This window comes from Suricata suricatta, chromosome 11, assembly GCF_006229205.1.
Source record: "Suricata suricatta isolate VVHF042 chromosome 11, meerkat_22Aug2017_6uvM2_HiC, whole genome shotgun sequence".
Classification (NCBI taxonomy): domain Eukaryota; kingdom Metazoa; phylum Chordata; class Mammalia; order Carnivora; family Herpestidae; genus Suricata; species Suricata suricatta.
The window spans coordinates 101,467,842-101,495,044 of record NC_043710.1 but is presented as its reverse complement, the minus strand read 5'-3'; the positions used below and the strand labels follow the sequence as shown (position 1 = coordinate 101,495,044).

The 27,203-nt window shown below is 37.5% G+C and overlaps 1 protein-coding gene across 1 annotated transcript in view; it reads left to right on the top strand.

Annotated features, from left to right (window-relative positions):
* The first annotated feature begins 14,392 nt into the window (after window positions 1-14,392).
* Window positions 14,393-27,203, top strand: part of RDX (radixin) — a 75,151-nt gene continuing 62,340 nt past the window's right edge. The window contains exons 1-2 of the mRNA XM_029915302.1: window positions 14,393-14,433; window positions 21,853-21,936. Coding sequence (XP_029771162.1) covers window positions 14,422-14,433; window positions 21,853-21,936 — 96 coding nt within the window. The 5' untranslated portion in view covers window positions 14,393-14,421. The remainder of the gene's footprint in view (window positions 14,434-21,852; window positions 21,937-27,203) is intronic.

Genomic DNA, 27,203 nt, shown 5'->3' with positions numbered 1-27,203 from the left:
CAATGGCCAGATTTCATTCTTTCTCATTGCCATGCAGTACTCCATTGTGTATATAGACCACATCTTCTTGATCCACTTATCAGGTGATGGACATTTAGGCTCTTTCCATGATTTGGCTATTGTTGACAGTGCTGCTATGAACATTGGGGTACATGTGCCCCTATGCATCAGCACTTCTGTATCCCCTGGGTAAATCCCTAGCAGGGCTATTGCTGGGTCATAAGGGAGTTCTATGGATAGTTTTTTGAGGAACCTCTGCACTGTTTTCCAGAGCGGCTGCACCAGTTTACATTGCCACCAGCAGTGTAGGAGGGTGCCCGTCTCTCCACACCCTCGCCAGCATCTATAGTCTCTTGATTTGTTCATTTTAGCCACTCTGACTGGTGTGAGGTGGTATCTCAGTGTGGTTTTGATTTGTGTTTCCCTGATAGTGAGTGATGCTGAGCATCGTTTCATGTGCCTGTAGGCCATCTGGATGTCCTTTTTGAAGAAGTGCCTGTTTATGTCTTCTGCCCATTTCTTCACTGGATTATTGGTTTTTTGAGTGTGGAGTTTGGTGAGTTCCTTGTAGATTTTGGATACTAGTCCTTTTTAAAGATAAAAGTAATACAGTTATGACAAAACAAAGAATTTAGAAAGATGTGAAAAGAAAGCTGCAGGTTCTCTTCACTCCCCAAAGTCCCCGACCTCTACTCCTCTAGCCTCCTCCTCCTGTTTTTCGTAGGAATTGCCATTAGCACTTCCTTCCTTGGATACAGAAAATGCCAATACTTAGGCAAGGATAAACATTAAAAAAAAACCCTTTACTTGTGATTATAGAGTCTATAAAAATACGGTTATTTTGTAACAAACATTGAAATGGTAGTTACTACTGTATTCAAAAGATTAATGTTTCTCAGACATTTTAATTTTTTTTAATATAACACAATTTTTTTTAACATATGCAATTATTTTCCATCATTTACAATACAGTAGTTACAATGACACTCCAAATGGATAAGCAAAGTAAAAAATCAAAACACCAACTTCTATTTCATGTAATTAGACTTATATAGAAATTAGAAGGTTAAGTAACAACTAGTTAATCACCTAATTTCACAGCTCTCTGAAGTGGCAATCGTTATATAGCAGCTTATCTATGATACATTCAAGATACATGATACAATTTATTACTTGCCCATAAGCTACAACACAGCCTGCTTAATACCTTTCCTTAATTAATTTTTTTTAAATGTTTACTTTTGAGAGAGAGAGAATTTGAAGTGGGCTCCGAACTGAGAGTGGAGAGTGGAGGGGCCCAGTGTATCTCAGATTTTTATTAGTTGAATGTAATCATATGATGGAATTTCCTATAGTAATTCTCAAAAGTGTGTTTGTGTGCTTGTGCAAATTGTCTTGCTTAATGACTGAAGGTGAAGTTCACTTTTTGTTTTCTTCCTAGCGTCTGGCATGTAATTGATAGTGAAAAGTGGTGTCCTTTAAACATATGTGTCTTTGGGGGCTCCCAGGTGGTGCAGTTGGTTCCATGGCTGATTTCAGCTCAGGTCGTGATCTCACATTTGGTAAGTTTGAGCCCCACATGGGCTGTGAGCTGACCACACTGAGCCTGCTCGGGATCTCCTTCTCTCTCTGCCGTTTCCCCTGCTTGCACATATGCACACACTCTCTCAAAATCAATGAATAAGCTTTAAAAAAATGTGTCTTCATATTGGGAGCTGTTTGGAGCTTCATATTGGGAGCTGTAGTCCATATGATTTTCTTTGCTCATTTCATGTAATCCTGAACTCTAGCTTCAGCTTCCTAGAAGAGAGGGGCTCAGTCAGGTTAGCAGTTGTATAGGGTTTCCCCCCCTTTGAATAGACAGTATGTATAGAAAACTTTGGTAATGTACTAATTTAAAATAATCAGTTTTACTTAAAAGTTAGACATAAATTCGTATATGCATAAGTTTTGCATTGTTTTCTCCCTATTGTAATATCAGTTAGCCTTTAACAGAATCCTAAATAGCATTTTGCAAAGGCGATATATATAAATAAGGTAGCGATTTTGTGTCTGTGTGTGTTTTACTTCAAGCAATCCAATGCAGATGAATAGAATGCTCTAGTCATGCTCGTTACTTTTCTACATAATTTATACACATTTGAAATAAACGTTTTGATCTTTAATCAAGTTGATTTGTTTGAGAAAGATCTTACTTTGCTGTGAACCATTTAGAGAAGAGGTCAACAAACTAGTTGGCAGGCCAGATCCCTCCTGCTTGCCTGATTTTGTAAAGGAAGTTTTACTGGAACACAGAAATGCCATTTGTTTACATAGTGTGTCCAGATCCTTTTGAGCTATAATGTCAGAGGCCGTATATTTTGCAAATCCTCAAGTATTTACTCTTTGGCCATTTATAGAGAAAGTTTGCCAACCCCTGATTTATAGGGAACAAAATATCTTGTTGAAAGAATGTCTTAGGTACAGTATCGAAGGAGGTGGCACATTGTTTCGGTTTCTGCCCCATGATTATAGAGTTTATATAGTTACACGTTTCAGTATCAATAATTGGAACAGATATTTTTTCTGAGTTCTAGGTAGTCTGTGGGCTTTCAGAACCTTAAGTGTATCTTTTATTTGTGAAAAGTTGTTAAATAAGACTGGCTGCAGTGAAATTGTGAGGTGAACAGTCTTCTTTTTCAAGGACTTCTATCACGTAAGATGCTCTGGTTGCAATAACAGGAAATTCTCAAACTGGCTTAAATAATGAGGAAAATTATTATCTTACATAAGAAAGTCCGAGGCTTAAGAATAGCTCAGTAATGACATCAAGGACCCGTTACAACTTCCTGCCCTGCGGTCTTCCCCCACTAGATCTCCCCCCGGGTTACAGTCGGGCTGCCGCCGCACTAGCCTCAGTTCATATCTTCTTGGTTACCAAATTTATTTAAATTATGAAATGAAAAGGGTTGATTCCTGCTAAAACACTTTTAGGCAGGGTTGACAAACTATGGCCCACGAGCCAAATCCAGCCTCCTGCCCAATTTTATAAATAAAGTTTAATGTGGACACATCATCGCTCATTTGTGCACATATTATCTATGGCTGCTTTCATGCTACAACAGCAAAATAGTTGTAACAGAGACCACACGGCCTTGCAGAATCTAGGAAGTTTATTTACCTGGCCCTGTAGGGGAAAAGTTGGCCAGCTTAAGATAACATTACATAAGCTTATATTCTCTACCGGATACTCTTTGTATCTGGTGGGTAACATACTGAGAAAATCACATCTAATGGGAATATAGATGGCCCGTATTGTGTACCATAAAGTGTGTTAACTGCTTCAATGCTCTTGTATTAACAGGAGTTAATATTCAGTGCACCAGTGTTCTAAGCAGAGTTTTCTATAATGTGAGTTCTGAGTATTTCTTGTGTCCTCCTTTATTTCTTTTAATCTTCCTATTGTTTTTGTAATCTAATAACCTTCAAATAAGTTAACAGAGTAGGTGTTTATAACCAGAAATCCTGGCTAGTATACTGATTGATGTGGGCACAAGAGTGCAACCAAGGGACCCTTAGTGAAACAGAATGGGGATGCAGGAAATCTTAGCCATGATTAAATCTGGAACCCTTTAGCTTTTTTTACTGAGGGTATGAAATGGATTAAACTTTGTTAGCCATCATCAGGACTTTTGATAATTAAGCTTCTTGTAGATTCTCTAGTTTGGTTATTAGCAAGTTTGGTACATATACCTGAAGAACACATTATTTTCATCTAATCAACAACTAGCATAATAATTACAGTTACTGTTAAAAGTGTCCCACTCTCTGGCCTTCAACTCTAATTTGATTGTCAAATTAAATGAGATCATTAAAAGTCTTGAATAGGGACAATAGAGGCCTAAATTTGGGAAACCTGGTTGGGAGGAGTTTTTTTTCTCCTCCATGTTCGCTGTCTCATTTTTTTTAATCTTTTTTTTTTTTAAGTTTGTTAATTTATTTGAGTGGGAGAGAGAATCCCAAGCAGGCTCCACGCGGTCAGCATGGAGCCTTTTGCGAGGCTTGAACTCACAAACTGTGAGATTGTGACCTGAGCCGAAATCGAGTCAGACCCTTAACCAACTGAGCCACCCTTGCTGTCTCTTGTAGTATGTTGGCTTATTAGCGTGTCACTTAGCTATTTCATAATGTAAATTAGAGGAAAATATTGCCCTTGACCATAATCAACAGAAAAAGTCAAATGAATATTATATGTAAACCTAATATGCCAACAAAATCAACAAACATCTGAGGTCCTACTGTAAGCCAGGTGCCCTTCCAGTTTTTAAAAGGGAGTTTTGAATATCTTGAAATTAGAAGCTTAATGAAAGACCTTCTGTAGAGCCTTAATGATTGCAGGAGAGACTACTGTCCAATTTAAGAAATGTAATTATTCTGTTGTGAAAATTAGCTACTGTAATTAATGTCCAGTGTTCAAAAACTTGTAAAGCATGGATTGTTTGTGAGAAGTCAGGTCATTTTGAGACTTTGCTTTTGTCCTGCTGTATAGGTGACTTACATAAATCTGTTTGTTTTTACAGTTTTAATCATGTATTATGTTACCTTTTGATGTTTTCATAACTGTAAAATGAAATTGAATTGCATTTGGCTTTCTTAGCTTTTAGCATTTAAAATTAATCATTGCAAATGGTAATGTATGGTTTTTCTACCAACCTTGGGAACAATATAGATATGTTGCTTCCTTTAAATTTATAGGCTTTTTTAAAGTTTATTTTTATTTGAGAGAGACCGAGCAAATGGGGGAGGGGTAGAGAGAGAAGGGAGAGAGAGAATCCTGACAGAGCCCAACTCCAAGCTCAAACCCATGAGATCATGACCTGAGCTGAAACCCAAGAGTTGGATGCTTAACCCACTGAGCCCTCCAGGTGTCCCCAGATTTCTTTTAGAAGAGAGTCTAAGTTCAATGTAAAACTTTGTTTTTAATTTTGTAATTCTATTTTATATTTGTTTTAAGTTCTGGAAATTTGGTTTGCATTTACAGTAACGTGTAAAAATTGCTCAGAAATGTTGAATATTTCATTTCCTTGAAAATATCCTTGAACAAAAATCAGTTTTTACCTAAGCAGGTGCTTATTAGTACCCTATTTGGAACTACGTATCACCCTTATAGGCAATCCATTTACAAGGTGTTTATACCAGTATAATTTCACTTGTAACATCTTTAGAGATCCCTGAAAACAACGGAAGAAAGAGCATTAGCTTCTTCTTGAAAAGCTCTGGTAATTACTTGAGGTGAGCTTGTCTAGAATGATGTCAGACAACAGAATCGGAAGACCAGGAGAGCCCAGGACTCGAGTTTAGAAGGACTTCTGACTTGTTGACTAGCCTTATTCCTTTGGGGAAGTCACTCACCTCAATCTAAATTCCTTATTAAAGGATGAGAGATTGTGCTACCTTTCTTGGGCAGAGGGAAGAAAGGTCATTTTTATGAAGCTCGGGTGAGGGAGGTGAAGTGGCTGGAAAGTAGTCTACAGGTAGTTCACTGTCCTTGTCCTTGTGTTGTGCCTTATTTCTTTTTTTATAAAATGGAGCTAAAATTTTTTTGTCCTCTTCACTTGAGGAATGACATGGCATTATATAGCTAAAGGTGCATTAATACTGCTGTTAAAGTCACTATTAAACACTGAGCTAAAAACCTAATGAACATAGTTCTGTGCATATTAGAACTTTTAAGCTGGTGGGTCTGTGAACTTGGATAGGAAAAAAAGTTGCATCTTGTTTACACATTTTCTTCCCCTTATTAATGTGGGCACTTAGTAGTATTAGCACTAACAGAGACTATTTCCAATAGAAATTGTAGCTATTTTCATAATCCATCACTGTTGCAGAAATCTCAAAGTGACATAGAAGTTTAATTAGATCCATTGGTAGATACTGTTATTTAGTTAAAAGCACATATATTACTATATAATAAATTTGTGATTTTTATATTTTGATAATTGTATTCCAGTCTTCTATGCAATGTTAGTATATCTTATGAAAATACAGTTAAAGTGCTTTTGTACATTAAAAACATCTAAAAATGCTTTTCTAGGAAGGGCGTTATAGGCTTCCCCTGGGGGTGACCATGTGGGGGGGGGGAGAACTTTTTTATTGTAGATGTTGTTATTGTGTTGGTCTGATGGCCAGAGTTACCTTATTAATTCAGTTTATACTTTTCTTTGTTAAACTGCTTCCTAATTCCCCAGTAAATTGGCAGAGGAATTCTTCTATAACTTTTTGGTCTGTGGAGAGACCACAGTTGGTTCAGAGATTGCTTCTGTGTCTCAAAAGGCAGGGAAAAAAAATTAAAATTAGGTGTGAGGAAAAGGATATCTTAAGAGTAAAATTAGGCAGTGTGACATAAATTATTGAAGCTTTGGTAATAGGCCCAGGATGGACTAGACTGAACACCTGTTTTACCACCTGACAGGTGGGAAGAGTCTGTTGTGCCACTGACTTCATAGAGCTCAAGGTGTTAAGCATGAGGCTGTTTTTCCATTGTCTGAGGTAGAGAGGAGGCTGTTTTAAGGTCACCCTCAGAGTTAAAGGACAAAGAGGAAAATGTTTCATATGAGTGCATTGTTTGTAAACATTGTATTTAGAATCTATAGCCAAAGTGGTTACTTTGCTGGAAATGGGAAGTGTGTGTGCTGGCAGCATCTCTTAAAACCCCTTGTTGAGTCTGTCTTTGTCAGAATTGCACTTCGTTGCTCCTGGGGGAGTCCGTGTGGCAAGGCTGTAGGGTAAGAAAGCTTTAAGAAATTCATGAAGAGTCAGGAGGAGGGAGGAGGTTTTTTCCTTAGTAATTATATATTTGACAGTAGATGGGAGAAGAGTTGATTTTTATTATGTCTCTGATATACAGTGGTTTACACGATTATGTAGTACCTTTTTTTTTTCTTTTGAGAAGAAAGGAAGTCACTAAAAGACAGTAATTTCAAGATGAATCATTAGAGATGGAAAGCTAGGACGTGTATCTTGTATCTAGCATTTCTTTTTATTTAAAAAAGTTTTTTTAAATGTTTGTTCATTTTTGGGAGCGAGACAGTGTGAGCTGGAGAGGGGCAGAGAGAGAGAGACAGACAGACAGACAGAATCAGAAGCAGGCTCCAGGCTCCGAGCTGTCAGCACGGAGACCGATGGGGGGCGGGGGTTGAACTCATGAACCGTGAGATCATGCATGACCTGAGGCGAAGTCAGATGATTAACCAACTGAGCCACCCAGGTGCCCCAGTATCGTAGCTTTTCATGTGACATTTTATTAAATTGTCCATTTTGGTACTAACAAATGTTAGTTTCAGGATGTAATCATAGAAGAACCAGAAATGTATTTCTGACGTTAAATAGAACTATTGTGATATAAATACTTTCCAAAAATAACTAAATTGGCTAAAAACATGAGTTTTCGTTGTATCTGTACACAGCTTCATCGTATAAAATTTAAGGTGAAATTCTTACGTAGGTCATATAAGCTTGTAAACTGATACATAAACAGTTAAGTAGAGTACATTTTTTAAGTTCTCTGATTTTTAAAATTAGGAACTTAACAAAAATAAGACCTTGATGATTATTAAGTACTCAGTTCTTCATATACAGATACCATTTGTAAGGATACCTGTGTTTTTACATAGTTAAAATGAGTGCATAGTCTGCCTTTTCACTTAACCTCATGTAAATGTTGACAACAGTTTATTAATATGCAGACACCCCCGTAATGGTCCATAGTGCGATCACATAACATTGTGATTTTAATTACTGGCTTTTAGGGGCACCTGGGTTAAGTGTCCAACTTGGGCTCAGGTCAGGATCTCATGGTTCGTGGGCTCGCTCCCCACTTTGGACTCTGTGTTGATAGTTCGCAGCCTGGAGCCTGCTTTAGATTCTGTGTCTCCCTCTCTCTCTGCCCCTCCCCTGCTTGCACTCTCTCTTTCAAAAGTAAACATTAAAAAAAATTTTTTTTTAATTACTGGCTTTTGTAACAAGTACTGCTGTGGATGTCTTGCCACAGGTTACTTTCTTTTGTATTTCTTTACTTCTTTGGGGTATATTCCAAAAGCAGAATTTCCTGTTCAGAAAAGATTTGAGCCTTTTTTATATATTGACAACTTTCTAGAAATATGGAGCAGATTTATGGTGCTGCCAGCAATGTTTATCTACTTGTTTAGCAGTACTTCTTATCAGTACTGGCATGTATCATTAATAATAAGTTTGCTAGTTTAATGAATATATAATGAAAATGGCCTTTAAGGCCATTTGATTTGTGGTTTTAATCAACGCAGCTGTGCGTTTGTTTTGTGAAGAATTTGTGGAGAGTTTGGCATTTAACCATTTACTGAGTCTGAGTGATAGCTTTATATATTTAATTATTTCTTCCCATGATACCTTTTTGTTATGGCTATTGCATAACTTTTTATTCTATTACTTAGTATTTTGCTATTCTATAGATGTAGGGATTTTTTTAAAAAATGTATTAATCTGTATTCATCATAATGTATGTATTTTTTAGTCATATTTCCCCTCCAAAATTAGAATTTTTTCTAAAGTCTCCCTTTTTGAAAAAACATTCACCTGCTTAGATTTTATTAAATGTTATGGTGAAGTTAATAGGCCCTACTTAGGTTTACTTACTCAGAGTAATTTTGTTCTTTCATTTTAAAGAGTTTGTTTTTCTTATTATGAAAGCTCTGCATTAGAAGATTACAGATTCACTTTAATTCACAGGGACTCGATATTTTTGAGTATAATCATATGAGTCTTTTCATATGATACTTTATGTATGATTTTATAACCTGGCTTTTTAGTAGTTTGTGGATATTTTGCCATGTTTAATATTTTCCTATAACATTTTTAAATGTTTGTTTATTTTTGAGACAGAGAGAGAGTGGGGAAGGGGTAGCGAGAGAGGGAGACAGAATCTGAAGCAGGCTCCAGGTTCCAAGCTGTTAGCACAGTGCCTGATGCAGGGCTCAAACTCGTGAATGGTGAGCTATTGACCAAAATCAGATGCTTAACCGATTGAGCCACCTAGGTGCCCCTTTCTGTAACATTTTGATTAGTTGCATTTGAGGTCTGGCAGAGCCTACGGATATACCATGGTTCACTTAACTATTGACTTACAAATAGCACTATAACTAGAATCTTTGTAACTATGCTATTGTACATATTTGTTATTGTTTTCTTTGGGTGAATTTCCACAAGTGAAATTATTTAGCACTTTTTTAATATCAAAAAGTGGATGTCAGGTGGGTATATGGTAAAGCTCTAGACGTCAGGGAGGTGTCAAAAGACCATTTGGCCATTGATTAGTTGTGTGACTAAGAACAAGATATTCTCATTCAGTTGACCTTGTTCAACTAAGGAACCATAATGTGACCTGTCTTGTCTCCTTAGTTTTTTGTTAGTAGAAAACTAATGTAAAAGAACACACAATTATGAAGTATTCTTTAAATTTTTAAGAATATTTTGCTTATTGGGGTGGGAGGAGAGAGAGAGAGAGACAAAGATAGAGTTTGAGCTGGGGGAGGGGAAAAGGCAGAGAGAGAGGGAGACACATAGGATCAGGCTCCAGGCTCTGAGCTGTCAGCACAGAACCCAATGTGGGTCTGGAAGTCACAAACCGCAAAATCGGATGCTTAACCGACAGAGCCACCTAGGTGCCCCTATGGAGTCTTCTTTAAATAAAAGGCATTGCTGTTGAGTTATCTTCTATGTTCAGTTGGTAAATAAAGAGGTAGAACTTATTACTTTTCTCAGATGATTTATAATTCACAGAAATAAAACAAGGTGGAGACTAACTTGATTTTTAAGAGCGAAACACTGGTCTGAAAACATGGATTTTTAGAAACTTCTTTTAGAAGTCAGCCGTATCTTTAGTTGTGGATACTTTTGTTAGGCCCCCCCCCAACCCCCACAGTTCATTCATTCATATAGATGAGTTAGGTTTGTTGGAGATTTTAAAAACTTAGCTTGTGTGGAAACTTGCTTTTGTGTATATTGGTCTATGATCTGTTTATTCTTTCATGTCGGAGCTCCTTATTAAACCTGAAACTTTAAATAGCACAGATTTTTTTCTTGAAAGGTCCTTCTAGAGTATAACTTGAAGTAACTCTAGCATTGAAAACTTGGATTAATTTTTTTTATAGGAAAAGGAAAAAACCTCCCTTTATTTCATTCAAGTATTAGGTTAATAAATAACTTCAGAATATCTGCAGACCTACATGCTTGGTGTTTATTTACCTGCCCAGCTGGCCTTGTGTCTGTTAACTACTATTTCTATAATTTAGGTGCTTTAACTTAGTTTGTACAGCCTGGCATATAATTAGTGCTCAGTTTCTTTCCCTGGTTCGTCCTTCCTGATGAGAGATGGCACACAAGGGGCACCCCAGCCGTATGGCTTAGTAAATAACACCAGTCCGTGCGGAAGCTCTCAGCGTCTGCAGCTCCTCCAGCGTGTGGCTGTCAGGGTCCGGTACGGTCTGTGGAATTACCCGGACGTAATGTAAAAATTAGTCTGGGACAAGAAAATTCCTGATTCTCTGGTAGGAGAAGCCTGCAGTACGTCTGTAGGGATATGTACATACACACACCACAGGGGGAGTGGGTTAGGGACCTGAGCTTTCTGTCCAGAATTACAAATTGTAAAGAAATAAGCCATAATGAGTTGAAAATAGAGTCCTTTTATAGTGACAAAAAATAAACATCTGGATAAACGGGAGATTTAAAACAAATTGTGAAACAGCATGGCATTATTAAAAATTTTTTTACAAAGCTGAAAAAATTTCTAGGAATAAGTATATAATTACTGAAATGCTAAACTATTGAAGAGGTAAAACAAAAACCTTGGAAGAGAACTAGTGATTGAAGGAATGTTGCACAGAGCGATAAAGAGGTGGGAATACGAGTGAGTGAGTGTGGATGGGAGGATACAATATGTGGCGTGTGTCTAGTGAGAACTGCTGACAGAAAAGAGAGTGTGTGAGACAGTAGCTAATGATTTTCCAGAATAAGGAAGCTACCACGTCGTGAGCAAGATAGATAAAAGCAAATCTGAAGAACACTCCCCAAAAGATGTCCTTGAAGGAAAGGAGAAAAGGCAGATTATCTCAGAGAAACGAGTTAGGTTGACAGCAGACTTCTCCCAGTAACAGATGCCAGAAGCAGCGTGTGTTCCCAGGGCTGAGGGGAGCAGCCGAGGGTTCTACTGCAGGTAGAGGCGTCTCCGGCACCTGGCCGTGCAGTGCCGCCTTGGAATTTTCTCTCTCCCCGCCTCTCCCTCTCTAAATAAATAAACTAAGGAAAAAATTCTAATGTAATTAAAGTGTTAATGAAAAAGGAAGTGTTCACTGGAGAAATATAACAGTTCTAAACCTATACTCCTCTCATAGCATACCCTAGAAGAATGTATAATTTATAAGAAGAAATTAACATCCACAATTATACTTCAGAAAATTTAATACATTTTTTCTCACGTTAAGTACGCTAAAATGAGCAACAGTAGGGAGACTGCAAACAAAGCATTGAATACTTGGTTTGACTTATCAAATGCAAAACATTCGTTATTGTCATTTATAGCCAGAACAGTTAGAAGTGAAATTAGGCTGACCGAGTATTAAACACAAAGAAGTCTTGATGAATTCTGCTCACAGACTTCTAACCATTCCATTTGAAAATTAAAAAAGAAAATTCTTAGTCATGATTAGAGACTGGAATTGGAAAGGGACACACACAGGACCAATGAAAGAGCTGCATGTAGAAATCTGTGTGGGTGGGGTGCCTGGGTGCCTCACTTGGTTAAGCTTAACTTCTGCCCATCTCAAGCTTCATGAGTTCAATCCCATGTCTGGCTCTCAGATTCTGTGTCTTGCTCTCTCTCTGCTTCTCCTCCACTCGTGCTCTGTCCCTCTCTTAAAAATAAACAAACATTAAAAAAAAAAAAGCCTATGTGAGAAACAAGTTATGTTTAGAGAAATGGTATAGTTTTAAATATAAGGCAAGACGTTTTTAAAAAATATATTCCCCCCAAAAGAAGATTTATATTTATGTTTTTAGGAACTTATGTCACTGCTCTGTTCTTTTTCTTGATCTTGGAAATACTATTTAAGATAGGCACAATGACCTGAAATGCCTTCAGTACACGTGAGTTTGGAATGCTCACAGAGCCCATTTAGTAAATGGTTTAAAACATTAAAAAAGAGGTAAATGTAGAACAAATCTGTTTTTTTTAAATATATAGTAGCTACACTGTAAATATTAAAATATTCCGACAGTGCAAACAGGAAAGAAATTCCTAATTTTTTATATAAATGTATGGTGTAGCTTGGGATAAAAATTTTGATGGTAGTATTATATACTGATTCAAAAAGTGTATATCCTGGAAAACTTGATGTGATTCAAAAAGTACTGATAAAGACATTGATGTCTCATTAGTGTGAGGAGTTGAAAGAAATTCTGTGTTCTGTGAAGAGATGAAGCAGATTTTTTCAATGTTGTACAGACATGTTTTTTAAAATATTTATATTAATGTTATAAATACATACTTAATTATTTTACATATTCAGGGAATAAAAATTATTTTTAAATATTCTCATTGACAAAATAAGGGGATACTTTATATTTGGAGTTGCTTTATACGTGGACACATTTAGTTTATGGCCTTATGTACGTACTAGAAAAGAAAAAAATATTGGGAATTACTTTAAAAGTGTTAATTTTAGGAATTAGAATATGAGCCACAGAGTAAAGCCAGCTAATGAGAAGAAAAATTATGAGGAAAAATATATAAATTAACAAAAAAAGGAACAATAAAAGAAATAGAGAATCAATAATACTGAAAGCTGACCTTTAAATTATAAACTAAGCAAACTTCTGGCAAGATTAATCAAGCAACAGTGAAGGTAAAGTTTAACAGTATTAGAAATGAAAAGAGGATCGTAACTGCCAATGTAGTAGATATAAAGAAGTCATGACAAAATACTATAGTAACTCTCTAGAAGCATGTGACCAAGACTTGGAGAAGATCAGATTTGGCTGTGGAGCAGTGATGTAAATACTTTGGCCATGTTACATTTGAGATAATCTTTAGACTTTGAGCCGGGCAAGTTCTAGAGAGAGCGATTTGGGAATTACTAACTTATAAGTGATGTGAAGGGTGACGCAGTTTTGAGATTTGAAGACCTGAGATGATAAGGATCTGAAGGCAGACCGTAGTAGTAGGGAGACAAGAGGATAGAGAACGACTTAGGTCTGGGGAACATTTAAGGTTCATGAAAGTAGGTGACTGTAGGAAGGGAGTGTTAACATTTCCCTAGCTAGGGGTTAAGAAAATGAATTCCATGGCTCAACTATTATATAAAAAAATACCTCAGGAGGAGGTTCCTTTGAAAGAAAGGTTTATTCGCACATGATTGAGTAAAATTCAGGGAAATGAGTTCGATATTTAATTTTTTTTTCCAATTTGGACAATTTACTTCGTTAATTATAGCATCCTAAAAAGCTATAACACTGTAGTTTTAAAATAAAATTATAATTTAATTGATGCTGGTATAATGGATAAATTTTCTCAGCAGAGATATTATCAGTGGAAGCTGATTTTCAGGTAATAATTTATCTAATGTGCCTCACTGTGGCTCTTCAAATTGGAATAATCATTTTTTCTGGACTAATATTGATGAATGTTAGATCTCTTAGTTGGTTTGTTGGACGTTTTTAAGAACGTTTATCCTAAGACAGTATAGCATGATGATTTTCTTGGATTAGGATTCACTTTTACTGTACAGGGAGAAGATACAATTTAACATTGGGCTTCAGACAACTCTAAATTTCAGTGATGGCCACCAGCTTACTTGTGAGTAGCGTGCAGATTGCTAGTGTGTAGTCTGTGACTGTTAATGCACCTTGGGGGAATAAACTACTCGATACAATTTTCCCTGCCTGCGTTTTTTAACTTCTAAGACAAAATAATTTTCTGTAAATGTTACCTTTTTAGAGTTTACATTAATCAGAATTTCTTTTTGTCTTTGGCATACAGAAAAAAGGTCAGAAAGTGTTTTTGAGTTCATCTCTTTAGAATTTGAATCTGTATCTTCCCCTTTACTATATCCCTTTCTCTACCAGGCTGGGTGTAGAGGTGAACCTGACTCAGACAGAGACAGTGTTTGGGTCCTTAGTAGTCTTACTGTCTTGCAATATGTTGTCTACAACCTAATTAAAACTTCAATTTGGTGATTGGTGTGTTTGTATGATGTTGTTTGAGATGTGTGCTATTTTAAATCACAGGTATAAATATTTTTAGAGAATGTGGAAAGTAATAGATCCATTTTGCTTTCTTTTTTCTTTAACTGAAGGTGAAAACTGAATTCATCAAAGTGAATTTTTAAAGAAGGTGACAAAAAGAGAAGGAAAATGCCGAAACCAGTAAGTGTATTTTTACCACTACCTTTACCATTGCCTGTTTAACAAAACATCAATAGCAGTAAGTTCCTTTTGGAGCAAGGCAAAATGTTATGGTAGAGTCACTGGGGAAGAAAGAAAGGCACTGATCCTGCCTCTGGTGGCTCGTTTTGGATTAATGTGGCTGGAACCAAGTACTGTGTGAGCAAGTGAAGAAGTAGGACTGGCAACTTTGTGGGTAAGTTCATGGGTTCTGGAGCCAGACTGCCTTGGTTTGTGTCCTGGCTCCGCTGTTTGCCCTGTGTGACCGTGGTCAGATTCCTTCAGACTCTCCAGTTCTTAACTTCCTCATATAAACAATGGAGATGTCATTAGTTACTTAAGGGAACTTGTTGAGAATTAAAAGAACTTGGAACAGATTCAGTGTTCAGTAAATAGTAACTTCTTATCAAGCAGGAGGAAGTAATGAGAAGTTGGAAAGATCCATGCATTAATTTTCTCATAGTTCTGGCTTTATGCTAGTGACACCAATGCTGATATTGTATAGTCGTAGGATTTTTTTCTTTATGATTTAAAAAACTACGTATGAGTTTATATTTTAAAAAACTATGATTTTATTTATGATTTTAAAAAACTACGTATGATTTTATGTAGTTGTATAATTATATAGTTTTTGACTAGGATGTATTCCTTTTTTCGTGGGATAAATGTTTTTGCTTCGTCCAATAAAATTGAGGTGTTGTTTTTCAGTGTTTCTTTTGGCCAGTTATCTTTTTAAGAAAGTCATTGGTTATAGCTATTTGAGTTTTCTGGCATGAATATGTCTTTGGAATTACTTTAAAGACTCAGCAGGTAGGTAACAAAGTGTGCATTTGCACTGTTGGAGATGAAGATGACATGATTGTTTATGTAGAAAATCTTCAGGAATCTAAAAACCAACTACTAGAACTAATAACTGAACTTCGCAAGATTGTTGGACACATGGTTATATTTTTAAAAATCACTAGCCTTTCTTATGTCCTTGTATAAAATTTGAAAAATGAAGTAAAGAAATCTATTCGTAACACCATCAAAGATATAAAATACTGCAGAATAAATTTGCAGAGCTGTATGAGATCTCATGGTGAAAACTTGTAAGAGATTAAGACCTAAGTGTACGGAATAATATTCTGTAGTGTTCATAGATAGCCTAGAAAATACTTTTAAGGTGTCCCTTCTACCCAAATGTAATGGTAGAATGAGTGTTAATTCTGTGACTTGAATCTCGGCAGACTTCTTTGGCTAACATTGATTAGCTGGTTGTAAAATGTATGTAGGACTGCCAACATTTATATGGAATAGCTAAGCAGTTTTTAAAAAGAAAGCTGGAAAACCTACACTTGTGTAAGTTAAGACTTCTTCACAAGCTGCAAAAGTAAGACACTTGTGATGTTGGTAAAAGGATAGATAATGGAATCAATGAAACAAAAATGCAGCTACACTTATGCATTCATTAGATTTTTTTACAAGGTTTTCTCAAAGTTCACTGGGGAAATAAAATTCTGTCCAACAAATGGTGTTGGAATAAAGGATTATAACACTGGCCCTTTTCCCTGTTTACACACAGAATTAATTCGAAGTGGATCATAGGCCTAAATACAAAAGCACAAACTGTAAAACTGCTAGAAGAAAACATTTTTGTGACCCAGGGATAGGCAAAGTTTCTTAGATAATATACAGGAAGTTATAACCATTTATTTTTTATTTTTAATTATTTTGAAAGTATGAACCATTTAAAAAAACATTGGATCTCAACAAAAATATCAAGTGTTGGTAAGGATGGGGATCAACTGGAATGCTGATATTTCTGATGGGAATATGAAAGTTTATAGTTTAGAAAACTGTTAGTATAATTGAGTGGAAAACATTTACATATTATTCCTTAAAGTAAGGATTCAAAATTATATATACAGGTAGATTTAAATTAATTTGATTTCTCTGTTTTCCACTGATCTGTTGGCTTTGTTTTATACTTAGTAGATATGTATATGTAAACCTGGTCAAGTCACTTCTGTAGAAATGTGTATATACTTTTAAATGTTTAAGTAGGGGAGGGGCAGGGAGAGAGGGATTCCAATCTGACCCCTGATTTATGTAAACACAGAAATTTACAGCCCTGTTATAACAGTTAGCAGGGAAACCCTTGATAAAAATGATCACTATGAAATGAGTTATATTTCTACAAAAGCAAAAGCAGAAACAATTGTGTTATGGAGAAATATTTCATCAAATTTACAATCTTTTATTTGAAATTCTTTAAGCTGCATGAGTTTCATTATTTGGAATTGTTTGGGTTTTGGAAAGGCGAATATATACTTTCTTATGTATCTATGTCCTGTCATGAAGCTTCCCTCAAGGTCTGGTGTTATCACCTCAAAAATATTAATGTTTTTACATGTCACTTTGAATATTCATTTGAAATGGAATAAATAAATTCACCAGCTAGACTCCCATCACTTCGTGTTAAGGTTTTGTTAGAAATTAGCTAAGAAACTTGTTTTTAATGCCTTTGGAATATCAGTGGATAGTGTATTTATAGTAGTGACAGAATGATAGTGATATATGGGGGAAAGATATCTAACAAATGATTAATAAGATTTTTTTAAGATTTTATTTTTTTAAGTAATCTATACACCCAATAGGAGTAGGATGGAGCTTGAACTTAGTACCTTGAGATCAAGAGTCGAACACTCCACTGACTCAGCTAGCCAGGTACCCCGATTAATAGGACTTTTAGGGAGAAAATTAGAAACACTTTTTGTAAGATTTTAAAGAAGACTTTAATGCACAGAGAGAACCACAGTCATGGATAGGAAGAGTCAGTATTGAGAAGATGTTATTTTTCACCTCAGGAGATTGATGAATTAAGTGTAGTTTCATTTTAAACCATAGTGGGATATTTTGAAAATTTAGGATTTTGTGTGAAGTCAGGAATAAGAAAAACGAACCAAAAATACCCAAGATGTCTTGAAGATAGTGAGGGGAGACTTCCTACCAGATAATAAGACTCACTGAAAGATGTAGTACGTAAAACAGCGTGGTTTTGACAGACAGGTACACCAACCAGTGCGCCTGAGTAGAGAGTGCAGATTCAGACCCCAGACCTGTAGATACTTGATCTGTTTCATAGTCATCTTCGGGGAGCAAGTTAACTAATCAGTATACATGACTTAGATATTTTTAATCCCCGTATCATTATCCTTGTGGGGATTAAAAAATGAAATTGGACCTTTACCTCAAATCATAAGCAAAAGTCATTGAAGACAAATAATGAAAAACAGAACTTTGGGATGAAATATAAGAGTATCTTTATGACTCCAGAGTAGAGAAAGATGTTTTAAATATGACCAAAAATAATGACACTTGTAGATAAAACATAACTTCAACATTAAAAATAAGAATATGTTTATCATAAAGAAGGACACCTCAGAGTAGAATAAAAGACTACAAACTAGGAGAAGATAAGTTTTTTGTGATACAAATAACTGACAAAGTATTAGTATCTAGGATAGATAAAGATTGCCTACATAGTAATTATATATATATAAACCCAGTAGAAAAATAAGCAATAGATGTTAACAGACATCTCCAGAGATAAGGAGACTGAATGTCAATAAACATAATATATTAAGTTTTGTTATTCTTTAACAAAGTACCGCAAATTTAGTAGCTTAAAGCTGTACCCGTTTATTGTCTCATATTTTTGTAGATCAGAAATACGGGATGATGTGATTGAGGGGGTTCTCGGCTCAGGGTCTCACTAGACTGAAATCAAGGTCTATCCCGGCCGCATTCTCCTCTGGAGCTCAGGGTTCTCTTTCAGGTTTATTCCTATTAGCAGAATTGATTTTCTTGCAAAAATGATTCATTTTTAATTACTGGAGGCTGAAGTTTCCATTTTCCTACTAGCTGTTGGCCAGGGATCACTGTCAGCTCCTAGGGGCTGGTGTCAGGTCCTTGCCCCGCGGCCTCTTTCATTCAGCAGTGGAGGACCTCTTTTATGTCAAATTCCTGTCACACTTTGAATTTCTCTGACATTTGCAAACAGTCAGAGAAAAAACACTTTGCTTTTTAAAGGACTCCTATGAATAGCTTAGCTCCACTCACACATAATCCTTCAATTTCGAGGTCAACTACATCTGTAGGTGAGGTCAAGTGCATCTGAAAAATGCCTTTTGTCGTGTAATGTAACATAATCATGAGGGTGACACCGGGGGATGACAGTCATGGGGGCTGCCCTAGATTTCTGCAAACTACATCTAGCGAGAATGTTCTCAACCTGTTTAGAAATCAGATCTGCATAGTAAAACCATATTGAGATGTCATTCATACCCACTGGGTTGTAAAATATTTTTAAAATCTGGTAATACTCATTTTTGGGTGTATTTAATACAGATCATCAAGAATTTTGTTGTTGGAAGACAGTTCACTTTCTCATGGTAAATTTGACTGCATGCATACTTTATTACGCAGGAGTTCATCTGAGTATTTACTTCTAGAAATATGCAGATACATATGTACTAGGAGACACATACAGGAGTATTTATAACAGTATTCTTGATAACCAAAAAATTAGAAACAATTTAATGTCCACTGATAAGAAAATCGGTAAATTATTGTCTAGCAATAATTGTATAGCAATAAAAATGAATGAATTGTAACTACTCACAAAAAAAATAAATGAATTTTAGAAATACAATGGTGAAAAAGCATTTATTTAAACTTTTTTTTTTTTATGTTTATTTTGAGAGAGAGTGCAGGGTCGAGGGCAAAGAGAGGGAGAGAGAGAGAATCCCAAGTGGGCTCTGTGCTGTCAGAGCAGAGCCTGACACGAGGTTCAGTCTCACAAACCATGAGATCATGACCTGAGCCAAAATCAAGAGTCACATGCTTAACTGACCAAGCCACCCAGGTGCCTCTAAACTTTTTATTGAAATAGAATATACATACTGGGAAGAATATATTGTGTTTAGATGATGAATTTTCATAAAGTAAAATATACTTCTGTAGCATTGCCCATATCAAGAAAGAAGACATCCTTAGTCTGTACTGTACAACTTTAACACCCCTAAAAATCAGGAAAACCAAAATACTTTACATAGAGATACCTACATTTGTGATGAAGCTATTTTTTTTTTAAATTTTCTTTTACATTTATTTTTGAGAGAGAGTGCACGACTGTGTGTGCGGGGGAAGGGCAGAGAGAGGGAGACAGAGGATCCAAAGCAGGCTCTGCACTGACAGCATGGAGCCCAATAACAGGGCTCAAATTCACAAACCAACTGTGAGATCATGACCTGAGATGAAATCAAGAGTTGGCCATTTAAGTGAACCACCCAGGTGTCTCCAAATTATTCCTTTTTTTCTTAAATGTTTATTTATGTGAGAGAGAGAGAGAGAGAGACACAGAATCCAAAGCAGGTTCCAAGCTCAGAGCTGTTAGCACAGAGCCTGATGCAGGGCTTAAACCCACAAACTGTGAGATGATGACCTGAGCCAAAGTCAGATCCTTAACAGACTAGACCACCCAGGTGCCCCCCAAAAGTATTCTTTGGGGAAGGAAAAAAAAAAAGAGTGACAGACACAAAATTCAGTTTAATGCTCACCTATGGGGGACTGGGGATAGGGAAACTCACAAGAAATACATTGGTATCCACAGCATTATTTGCCATTTCTAGTTATTAAATCGAATGGTAGGCTTATGGGTAGAGAAAAACTTTTTTATTACTCAGTTTCTGGTGATAGTTGTATAGGTTTTCCACATCAAGCAATTCTCTAATTCTGTGCACTCATCAGTGGTGTGTGCTGCAGCTTAATTCATTCTGACACCACCTACCCAAATTAGGACAGACAGTCCGGTTTAAGGGCTCAGTCCCAGAAGACTGCTGTCGCTTTCAGACACCAATCCCAAATAGCAGGTCACCATGTTACCCACATTTCTAAGTTGGCTACACATTGGAAATTCCCACAATCCCCTCCTCAGGTAATATAATTCACTGGAACAACTTACTGAACTCAGAGAAACATTTTTACTTATTGTTACTGATTAATACAAAGGCTATTATAAGGATACAAATGAAAGGTACAGAGGAAGAGGAGATACCTAGGGCAAGGTCCAGAAAGGCCCAGAGCACAGGAGCTTCTGTCCTTGCTGAGTTTGCAGTGCGCCTTTCTCTTTGTACGTGGATGCATTCAACTCGGAAACTTTCTGTGAACTTTGCACAGGGTTTGTGATGAGGTCTCTATGCAGCACATCATGTGGCCATCCATGATTAGCTCACGTCCCCGCCTCCTCTTTTTGGAGGTTAAGGTGGTGGCTCTAATCGCATGTTTGATTCTTCTGGTTACCAGCCCCCACCATGAAGGTGTGTAGGGGCCCATCTAGAGTCACTTCATTAGCATAAACTCAGATATGGTTGAAAGGGGCTTATTATGAGTAACAAAAAATGCTCCACTCTCTTCTGTCACTCAGGAAATTCCAGGGGTTTTAGGAGCTCTCTGCCAGGAAACAGAATGAAGTCCAAATATATATTATATCACAGTAGGTGTTAGGTTATTATGCTTCATTGTTTATGTATGCTACACGTATATGTGTATCAACATTTCCTAATAGGCATTATTTTAAAGAAGGAGACACTTGTAAGGTTAATTTGAATAGAGGAGATACTTCGGATAAAAGGTACATATGTAGAGGTATATTATTAAAATGAGTACAAAAGGAAAAGGGGAAATGAGTCCCATTTAGAGTTCTAATAATATGAGTTAAGAAGATAGATTTGTACCACATGATGACAAACTCTAAGTGAAGATGATACTCTGGAATTAAGATTATTTTCTTTAAGGCATGTTAAGATTTTGGTGTATAAAATATCATAACATATATATAGAATATAGAATAAGTACTATAAAATAAATAAATGAATGCCATCTGCATTTTGTGGTGAAAGAAATGCGGGATAGTGAATGACATTCAAAGAATTTGGAGGTATGGTCAGTTGAAATCCCTCCTCCACTGTCCGATGTCCCTGTGCCCTTGGGCAAGTAATGGGAGCTCTTCTAGCTTCTAAAAAAAAAATGAACGTATTTCCTAGTATTGTTGCCGAGGTTAATGAGAATATGGAAAGCTCATGGCCTAGTGCCTAGTATATATGCCCAGTTTTCAATAAATGTTTTTAGAAAGAGGACTTTGTAAGCTCTTTTTCAAATAGATTTTAGATATCCTGTGACTAAAATCAAACTTTCTCACTTTAGTAAAGAAAATTCTAGGTATAGTTATGGAGTAGCTCTTTAATGCCTGCACATTATGCTTTATTTTATAACTCAGATAAGAATATTTCCTCATGTTTAATGCTTAATAAATATATTCTCTTTCCTAGTGATGTTTCCCTTCTGTTTTTCCTGCAGATCAATGTACGAGTGACCACCATGGACGCTGAGCTGGAGTTTGCCATTCAGCCCAATACAACTGGCAAGCAGCTTTTTGACCAGGTATCATGTGACCACATGAAGTAGGCAGCTTTTGACAGTGGAGAGTGGAATCTGTTGCAACTTCTTTGTATGTTTTTCTGTAATTTTACTGGTATTGCAACAATGTGGCACTTGGATTTTTTCACAGTACCTATTCAAGATATCTGGCGCAACTAGAAAGACACTGTTGTTTCTCATTCCTGGATTTGAGAGATAAGACTTTTTAAAAATAATTATGTGGTTTTTTTCTTTCTTGTATCGTTTTGTTTGTTTGAGTCTAAGTTAGTTAACATACAGCGTAGGTTTCAGGAGTAGAATTTAATGATTCGTCACTTACATATAACACCCAGTGCTCATCACAAGTGCCCTTCTTAATACTCATCATCCGTTTACCCATCCCCCACCTCCCTCCCACCATCAACCCTCAGTTCTCTGTAGTTAAGAGTCCTTATGGTTTGCTTCCCTCTCCCGCCCCCTCCTCTGTGTTCATCTGTTTTGTTTCTAAAATTCCACATGAGTGAAATCATGGTACTTGTCTTTCTCTGACATTTCACTTAGCGCAGTACACTCTAGTTCCATCCACTCTGTTGCAAATGACAGGATTTCATTATTTTTGATCATTGAGTAATACACACATCACATGCTCTGTATCCATTCATCAGTTGATGGACGTTTGGGCTCTTTCTATACTTTGGCTATTGTTGATAGTGCTGCTATAAACATTGGGGTGCATGTTCCCCCTCAAATCAGTATTTTTTTATCCTTTGGGTAAATACCTAAAAGTGCAATTGCTAGAACCTAGGGTGGTTCCATTGTTGACTTTTTGAGGAACCTCCATACTGTTTTCCAGAATGGCTGCTCCAGTTTGCATTCCCAGCAGCAGTGCAAGAGGGTTCCCCTTTCTTTGCATCCTTACCAATATCTCTTGTTGCCTGAATTGTTAATTTTAGCCATTCTGACAAACAAACGTGAGGTGATATCTCTGTGGTTTTGATTTGTATTTCCCTGATGATGAGTATGTTTTCATGGGTTTGTTAGCCATCTGGATATCTTGTTTGGAAAAGTGTTCATATCTTCCGCCCATTTCTTCATGGGATTACTCGTTTTGTGCGTGTTGAGTTTGGAGTTCCCCAACCCTTTATCAGATCGGTCATTTGCAAATAATCTTCTCCCATTCTGTAGGCTGCCTTTTAGCTTTTAGATTTGTTGATTGTTTCCTCCTCATGCAGAAGCTTTCTATCTTGATGAGCTCCCAGTAGTTCATTTTTGCTTTTGTTTCTCTTGCCTCTGGAGACATGTCAATTAAGAAGTTGCTGTGGCTGAGGTCAAAGAGGTTGCTGCCTGTTTTCTTCTCAGTATTTTGATGGTTTCCTGTCTTACATTTAGGTCTTATATCCACTTTGAATTTATTTTTGTGTGTGGTGTAAGAAAGTGGTCCAGATTCATTCTTCTGCATGTCGCTGTCCAGTTTTCCCAACACCAGTTAGGTATTTCTTTAACATCGCTAGGTAAGGCATTGGAATGAGGACCAAAAGATACTGGGCACAGTGGGGTGAGTGGAGATCCTAGACAGAGGGGATGGCAGGAGCAGGGACACAGCGGGTTACAGGCTACCAGGAGGTACCTGACAGTTGTTTGGTACCGTAGCCTCTTACGTGAACATAGGTGTCACATTAAGGAATGTGGACTACCGGTCTTGTCTTTTTTTCTCACTCTTGAGTGCACATTTGAGCCACCGGTGGGGCTTTATAAAAAGAAAAAGCAATGCTTGGAAACCTCCTCCAGAGATTCTGATTTAATTGTCTGGGGCCTACTGTAAATCATTAGTGTTTTTTTTGTACGCTCCCCAGATGTGCCCAGCTAGCTCAGTGGGTAGAGCATGAAACTCTTAAGTTCCCCAGGTGATGCAGTATGATGTTATAACTGATGCTTTATGGAGAAGGGGAGGAAGGAGATTGGTACCCAGAGGCCAAGTGGTTAGAAGATGACTTGACTGCAAAAGGGAGGAGGATGATACATTTTGCAGGGCCTGAGGCTCAGGGGAGGATGTTTACATGAACTTTTACATCTGAGCCGGAGAGCAGTGGTCTGTGGTTAGACTCCCTTGAACTTACAGAACAGAACAGGAGACGGAATTTCTAATGTACAGCAGTAAGTAACCTAGTAGATACTTGGTTTTATTATGTAGCATTCTATCACATACTGATCTAAAATATTCGATAAAATTTAAAAATTCCTGGAAAGTTGTTTCTCTTCTTGACAAAGTATACTTAATCTTCCTGATTAGGTAACTGATGATCTTGAAAGCCCTGATAAGGTCTTTCTGTAAGATGAAAGGTGGGGTGGTTTTGTTTTGTTTTGTTTGTTTTGCATGAGTGAGCACATTCCTAAAGCGAAATCATGGGCAGCTACATGCACCATACGGTATACACATTTTACCTTGTGAACTAATGTGGTATCCTCTTCTGTTGGCTCTTCTAGGCTTCCTGTTTGTGAATATATAGCCTATCTTACTTGAATACAAATGTGAATGGAGAGGTGCCTGGAAGGTTCAGTTGGTTGAGCATTCAAGTCTTGATTTCAGCTCAGGTCATGACCTCACAGTTCGTAGGATTAAGCCCTGTTCTGTCAGCGCAAAGCCTGCTTGGGATTCTCTCTTTCCCTCTCTCTCTCTCTGCTTCTCCACCTGCAAAGTAAATAAACATTTTTTAAAAACGTGAATGGAGTTAGTGTTCATTGTACTTACTTTGTAGCAAGTTGAAGTGTCATAGTGAGTGCAGTGTTGGTGTTAGTCAAAAACTAATCAGCAAGTGGGCCTTTTTGGTATTGCATACTGAGAAATAAAATATTTTTTTGTTAAGTAGAGTTGCTTTCATTTGGATACCAGGGGGAAAGGAAACCTCCTTTATTACAGTGCACTACTGTGTGGTAGTTTGAGAGTGTGGGCTCGGGAGGCACGCCGCCTGCAATAGAGTCCTGGCTCTAGCTGTTTGATTTGGACAATTTACTTGCTTTGCCTCATTTGTTTCATTTGTACAGTGAGGATGATGATAGATAGCACTCTTCTTCCCTGAGGAGGTTGTTGTGAGTTAAGTGAGAATCCATCCAGGGAAAGTACATAGGACAGGATTTGATACACGCGCGTGCACACACACACACACACACACACACACGCAGTTCTTAGTGTATATGAAGTTCTAGGTAAGAGTATTGTTATCTGTATTGTACTCTCTCAGAAGTTATTTCTTGGAGTCACTGTTGTTTCCTGACAGCTTCTCTTAAGTCCAAATGTTAGGATCTAAAAACAGGCTTTACCTTGAGTAGAGTGAGTAAATGGAGTGGGTTGGCAGGTAGGTAGGTTCAGGGTCTGACCAGGAGCAGACTAGAGATAGGGGTCCTCAAACGACGGTCCATAGCAACCTGAGTCCATCTGTAGCAAAGCGTCACTTCTGATTATGATGAGCTTGGGGTCAGCTGCTGTGCGTAGGGGGCTCTGAGTGCGTGAGGTCCTTTGGTTTACTGCCTGATTCTTCCCACATTATCCTTCACGTCCAGCTTCACCTGTGGGATTGGGAGTTTTCAGACCCCTCAGAAGTGTTCAACCTGATCTGTTAGGATGCAGGGGAAAAAACTAAAATGTTTGTTTATATTTTTGTCCTTCTTCAAGTTAGATTAAAAATACATGCTTTATAATGTATTACTGTGCTTGTGTATAATTTATATACATATATTGTAATTAAGTGCCCAAGTATTTTTTTTAAGTTTATTTATTTATTGAGAGTGAGAAAGAGTAGGTACAAGAGATCCAGACTTGGGGAGGGCAGAGAGAGAGAGAGAATCTCAAGCAGGCTTCTCAGCACTTCAACCCACAAACCATGAGATCATGACCTGAGCCTAGATCAAGAGTCAGATGCTTAACCGACTAAGCCACTCAGGTACCCGCTTCCTCAAATATGTTTTTACCTATAAAAGTATGTGGGGTGCCTGGGTGGCTCAGTCGGTTAAGCATCTGGCTTCTGGCTTCAGCTCAGGTCATGATCTCACGGTTTGTGGGTTCGAGCCCTACATCGGGCTCTGTGCTGACAGCTAGCTCAGAGCCTGGAGCCTGTCTTCAGATTCTATGTCTCCCTCTCTCTCTGACCCTCCTCTACTCGTGCTGTCTCTCTCTCTCTCTCAAAAATAAATAAAAACATTTAAAAAAATAAATAAAAGTATGTGTCTGAAAGTTTGAGAACCCTTTGAGAAGTAGTAGGAAAAGCACTGAAGGGATAGTCGAGCTCTCTTGTTCTTCCTGGATTTGTGGTGATGGGGTCCGGGTAGGTAAGGTACTGCCCACTGGGGCAGGTCCTGCCTTCCCTTAGCACGCATCCTGAGTCACATAGAGCCTAAAGGCCACAGCTGAGGCAGCTACTTTGAAACGTTTCTCGGGGCGCCTGGGGGGCTCAGTCGGTTAAGCATCTGGCTTCAGCTCAGGTCATGATCTCACAGTTCGTGGGTTCGAGCCCCACATCGGGCTGTGTACTACCAGCTAGCTCAGAGCCTGGAGCCTGCTTTGGATTCTGTATCTCCCTCTCTCTCTGAACCTCCCCTGCTCACGCTGTCTCTGTCTCTCAAAAATAAATAAAAAGCATTAAAAAAAAAAAAAACATTTCTCTCCGTTGCTTTTGACCCACGTAAGTTTCTTACTCCGCTACCCTAAGCTGGAATGTTTTGTTGGGCCCTGCTGGGACAGCCTGTCTTTTGCCAAAGTTAGATTAGCTGGGGTCTCCTTTGTGTAGTTTAAAGGTTTGGTGGTTTGGCACTGATCAGGTTTTGTGTCAGTGTGAGTCTTTATGTCCCATATCATCCAGAACTTTCTTTTTTTTATAGTAACTTTTCCTAGCAGAGCTTAATGTTATTTTTTTCTTTTAATTTTTTTGGTGTGTGTCATTTCAGTGAATTTTTCAAGAGAAGGGAAGTTAACTGAAGGGTTCAGTATGCTATCTTGAAATCCAAAAACCTGATATGTTTAAAAAATTTTTTTAATGTTTGTTTATTTTTGAAACAGAGCATGAGCAGGGGAGGGGCAGAGAGAGAGGGAGACACAGAATCTGAAGCCGGCTCTGAGCTGTCAGCACAGAGCCTGATGCGGGGCTTGAAGTCACAAACATGACATCATGACCTGAGCCGAAGTTGGGACACTTAGCTGGCTGAGCCACCCAGGCGCACCTGTTCTTCGATATTTTTAAAAAATAAGCCAAGAATATTTATCATTCAAAAACTAATGTTGAATCTTTCTCTAAATCTTT